Here is a 5,817-nt window from a genome sequence, read left to right on the forward strand (position 1 = left end):
TTTTTTTTTTTTTTTTTTTTTTTGTAAAATCTAGTGTTGATTTGTGTGTGACAGACGTGTATCGGACACTTATGACAAGTATTCCAAATTCCATATTTTAACTGGATGGGTGGCAAGCCTTGCTGCTACTATTTTGGTGCGTGCTATCAGAAAGCCTTCAGGGTTTTGGTAGAATCTAACCCTGAACAGGTCAGGACCATTTTGGCAGCTAAAAGTGAAAACAACACCACCGTCATAAATCCCACTTCTGCCAGAGAAGATTTCCTAAAATGTGGAGATATTTTGAAATGAAAACTGGTTGTATTTCAGCCAGGCAACCACGGAGCAAGAGTTGCATCAGCAGAAGAGATTTCATACTCAGCGTTCAGGTGTTGGAGTTGCTTCATAAAGTCTCTTATGCAAAACAAACCAGGAAGACGAGAATGAAATTATTGTTTGGTTTCTGTTTAAGATGTGGGCGTCTTGATGTGTCTGCACTGCCAAGCCTGCTGTGAAACAACTGGCACCCACATAAAAATAGGAGATCGTGTAGCTCTCGTAGTGCTTTAAGCTTTGTTTTTTCCCCTGTCTCTGCTAAATCTTGTTCTATTTATCAGGAACAACATTTCCAGCTGCTTTCCGATAGCAGAGATCCTGCGTCTAAAGGCTGGTTGGGTGGTGCTTAATTTAAATCCGAGCCAAGCCACCAGCTGGGTAATATATTCACCCATAGATCCTCTCTGCTAGCCTTCCTCGAGTCTCCAAAAGCCAAAGATGTGAGGAGGTTTGTTGTTGTAGCCTGCAGCTCTGCATCGATCTCCCAGAAACTTCACTGGCTCAGTTAATCACCTCGTTCCTAGAGAGGGCAGGAAACAACAAGCCGGAAAAGAGAAAATGTCCATTTTCTGGTGTTGAGTAATTCATTTTAATTGCTGAGTAGCGCTTGAAGAGAAATTACTGGCCTGACATTTGGAGATATTGGGTTTCTTTCGTTTGTTTCGGTGCTGTTTTGTTCTCGTAAGTGATGTACAGAACTGCATGGGAGCTAACAAAGGGATAGGATGGTGAGGAAGAGGAGGAGGGGCTTTCCTGTCAAACATAATCTCCCTTTTCTTTGCCTGAAAGAGGGGAAAAGTTGAATCGGAATATAAGCATGAAATTTGGCTGAGGTGAAGTGAGAAAGACAAGCGGGGAGAAAAAGTGGTCAAACAATGAGGAAGAGGGGATAAAAGTGAGGGTCGCCGGAAGAAACATGAGTGGATGTTTATAATATCTTCAAACTATACTAAATTATGTTGCTTTCACATCAGTTCCTCTATAAATACCCACAACCCAAAAAACACAGGTTAGTGTCGCTTTAATTCAATTCACATTAAAGTATTTCAAACCATCAATATTCAACAGGCTTGAATGATAATTGCCTTAATTCTGTAAAGCACCTTTCAGTTAATTTTTTTTTATTATTATTATCTAGTTCGCTTTACAACACACCTTCAGGGGACCATCCATCCATTCATCATCTCTCCCTCCCAGCTTGATCAGCTGCAACCTGTCATTACAAAGCAAAAATGCAGACAATCCTTCCACATTGATAATGAAAGCAAATGATTCAGTCTATTTGAATCCTCTTTTCTCATCAGTTATCTTCCTTGTTTCCCTTTGGGATCCATGGTCCGAAACACATCCACCGCTTTGTTTGCCTGGCACCGCTCCATGCTGGTTGCAGGTTATGACCACTGATCTCTATGGCTGTGATGCAATTTACTGTTTAAATTTATTTATTATACAAATATTTACTGCATTGGAAAACATAATTAATTTTTGTTTGACCTCGTGCACACCATATGAAATAAAAATGGATTTTCATAAATTTTTGAAAAAGCTCCAGGGAGCCATAAGGGGGACGCTAAAGAGCCGCGTGTTGCCGACCCCCGGTAATGACAAACCAACCGGACATTGTGGTGGTGGACAAAAAGCAGAGGAAAGCTGTTGTGGTTGACATAGCAACCAAGTGACTGCAACATCAAGAAAAAAGAACATGAGAAACTAGAGAAATACCAGAGGCTCAGAGAAGTGCTGGAGAAAACCTGGAAGGTCAAGGCATCAGTGGTATCCGTGGTCATTGGGGCCCTCGGGGCAGTGACCCCCAAACTGGAGGAGTGGTTACAGCAGATCCCTGGAAATACATGAGACATCTCGGTTCAGAAAGTGAAGTTCTATAGGAACAGCAAAGATACTGGCAGAACCCTCAAGCTCCCAGGCTCTGGTATACATTGGGGTCATGGGTTGAAATGATTGGGACCTCCTGATTTATGGTATTATTCTGCTCTCCTTGTATTTTGTCTGAATGAACCTCATTCCTGGGTCATTCACTAACAGCTGCTTTAAACTGAACTACAGAAGCATGCCTGCCTTTCATGGTGGAATAATTATCAGGAAGACGTAAAAAAAAAAAAAAAAAAAGGGGGTCTGAGACTGAATCTCTAAATCTATCTTTCTATTTCTGTGTCCTGACAGGTATCTGACAAGGCCAAAGCCAGAAGCGCTGCACTAAGGTAAGACTAAAGGTTCTACTCCATGATGGGACACCTGGGATCTGTTTATGTTGGGTGCTTAAATGCGTTGGGTATCCTTCTGCTTTTGCCTCAAAGAAAGTAACTGAAGACCACATTTAATCTGAAATGGGACAGCCAAGAAAAGAAGCTTTAAATGAATGTTCTTTGGCGAGAAACACGGCAGCAGTCCATTCTGGATGAATCCCTGAATGTTTCTTTAATTTAGCTGCTTTGTTACGGTCAGAGATGTCTCAGAGGTCAGACACAGTGATGTCTGCCCATCTAAAGTTTAAGTTAGTCCATGCTGTTTCAGTTTGGATCGTTCATTTTTATTACTTGTAATATTTCAAGGTTATTGCAGCTGCAGTTAAGGTCTGGAGATGAGCAGGAGTTTTAATTGTTTGAAGGATCTATGCTGACATGTGACCACATGGTAACCCCAGTCAGACTGAGCTCAGTAACACACTGACTGCACACATCTGACCTGCTCTGTGTGCTTTAGACCTTTTCATGTTTTATTCAGTTTTCAGCATGAAAAGGAATTCTACTGGCATAGTTTATCTTTCCATTATTTATTTCCTTGGCTTATTTTATTCTCACCATAATCAGATGTAGATTTTATCATTTGAGAGTCTGCCATACACATAGCAATGTTTAGCAAATTTTTGTAAGTCTTGTCCTAATACTGGATGGATGGATGGATGGATGGATGGATGGATGGATGGATGGATGGATGGATGGATGNCGCACCGTGACGTCACAAACCAGTAGGTGGCAGTAGTGTTCTTTGACAAACATGGATGCCTCCAGTAAAGCACATTCACATGAAAATTATTCTTAATTAAAAGCATCATTTATTGAACAGTATGTAATAATTTCATCTTTAAAGTATTTTAAGAAGTTTGAATTCTGAATATGACCGGACTTTTCTTTTAAAGAAAATATGGATTAAAATCAGCCCATATTTTTCTGTTTGCCTTTTAAGGCAAGTCGCATTTATTTGTGTGGCTTTCATACAAAAGGTTCACCAGAAATCAGAAGAAAGTAAGGAAGAAAATTAAAAAGCATAAAAATAAAAGCATTGCAAGCATTAAAATAGAGAGATTAAAATACAGCAGATAAATGCTTGAAACAGGTCATTAGTCTGATTCTTAATTTAAAAAACTGCTTTAAACAGAAATAGTCTGTTCATCCATCCATCCATCCATCCATCCAACCATCCATCCATCCATCCAACCATCCATCCATCATCCATCCATCCATCCATCCATCCATCCATCCATCCATCATCCATCCATCCATCCATCATCCCTCCATCTTGCATCCATCCATCCATCATCCATCCATCCATCCATCCATCTTGCATCCATCTACCATCCATCCATCCATCATCCATCCATCCATCCATTCATCATCCATTCATCTACCATCCATCCATCCATTCATCATCTCTCCCTCCCAGCTTGATCTGCTGCATATTTAGCCTTCCCTGTAAATGCCTTTCCAAATTTTTCTTTTTATTTTTTGACAACCTGTCATTACAAAGCAAAAATGCAGACAATCCTTCCACATTGATAATGAAAGCAAATGATTCGGTCTATTTGAATCCACTTTTCTCATCAGTTATCTTCCTTTTTTTCCCTTTGGGATCCATGGTCCGAAACACAGCCACCGCTTTGTTTGCCTGGCACCGCTCCATGCTGGTTGCAGGTTATGACCACTGATCTCTATGGCTGTGATGCAATTTACTGTTTAAATTTATTTATTATACAAATATTTACTGCATTGGAAAACATAATTAATTTTTGTTTGACCTCGTGCACACCATATGAAATAAAAATGGATTTTCATACATTTTTGAAAAAGCTCCAGAAAGCCATAAGGGGGACGCTAAAGAGCTGCGTGTTGCCGACCCCCGGTAATGACAAACCAACCGGACATTGTGCTGGTGGACAAAAAGCAGAGGAAAGCTGTTGTGGTTGACATAGCAACCAAGTGACTGCAACATCAAGAAAAAAGAACATGAGAAACTAGAGAAATACCAGAGGCTCAGAGAAGTGCTGGAGAAAACCTGGAAGGTCAAGGCATCAGTGGTATCCGTGGTCATTGGGGCCCTCGGGGCAGTGACCCCCAAACTGGAGGAGTGGTTACAGCAGATCCCTGGAAATACATGAGACATCTCGGTTCAGAAAGTGAAGTTCTATAGGAACAGCAAAGATACTGGCAGAACCCTCAAGCTCCCAGGCTCTGGTATACATTGGGGTCATGGGTTGAAATGATTGGGACCTCCTGATTTATGGTATTATTCTGCTCTCCTTGTATTTTGTCTGAATGAACCTCATTCCTGGGTCATTCACTAACAGCTGCTTTAAACTGAACTACAGAAGCATGCCTGCCTTTCATGGTGGAATAATTATCAGGAAGACGTAAAAAAAAAAAAAAAAAAAGGGGGTCTGAGACTGAATCTCTAAATCTATCTTTCTATTTCTGTGTCCTGACAGGTATCTGACAAGGCCAAAGCCAGAAGCGCTGCACTAAGGTAAGACTAAAGGTTCTACTCCATGATGGGACACCTGGGATCTGTTTATGTTGGGTGCTTAAATGCGTTGGGTATCCTTCTGCTTTTGCCTCAAAGAAAGTAACTGAAGACCACATTTAATCTGAAATGGGACAGCCAAGAAAAGAAGCTTTAAATGAATGTTCTTTGGCGAGAAACACGGCAGCAGTCCATTCTGGATGAATCCCTGAATGTTTCTTTAATTTAGCTGCTTTGTTACGGTCAGAGATGTCTCAGAGGTCAGACACAGTGATGTCTGCCCATCTAAAGTTTAAGTTAGTCCATGCTGTTTCAGTTTGGATCGTTCATTTTTATTACTTGTAATATTTCAAGGTTATTGCAGCTGCAGTTAAGGTCTGGAGATGAGCAGGAGTTTTAATTGTTTGAAGGATCTATGCTGACATGTGACCACATGGTAACCCCAGTCAGACTGAGCTCAGTAACACACTGACTGCACACATCTGACCTGCTCTGTGTGCTTTAGACCTTTTCATGTTTTATTCAGTTTTCAGCATGAAAAGGAATTCTACTGGCATAGTTTATCTTTCCATTATTTATTTCCTTGGCTTATTTTATTCTCACCATAATCAGATGTAGATTTTATCATTTGAGAGTCTGCCATACACATAGCAATGTTTAGCAAATTTTTGTAAGTCTTGTCCTAATACTGGATGGATGGATGGATGGATGGATGGATGGATGGATGGATGGATGGATGGATGGATG

General features: G+C 40.7%; 1 protein-coding gene across 1 annotated transcript in view; it reads left to right on the forward strand.

Moving 5' to 3' along the window:
- The window catches only part of LOC107093840 (AF4/FMR2 family member 2-like), a 297,213-nt gene that overhangs the window by 219,032 nt on the left and 72,364 nt on the right, over positions 1–5,817 (forward strand). The window contains exon 10 of the mRNA XM_015389141.1: positions 2,497–2,534. Coding sequence (XP_015244627.1) covers positions 2,497–2,534 — 38 coding nt within the window. The remainder of the gene's footprint in view (positions 1–2,496; positions 2,535–5,817) is intronic.

This window comes from Cyprinodon variegatus, unplaced genomic scaffold (assembly GCF_000732505.1).
Source record: "Cyprinodon variegatus isolate N-32 unplaced genomic scaffold, C_variegatus-1.0 Scaffold449, whole genome shotgun sequence".
Lineage (NCBI taxonomy): Eukaryota > Metazoa > Chordata > Actinopteri > Cyprinodontiformes > Cyprinodontidae > Cyprinodon > Cyprinodon variegatus.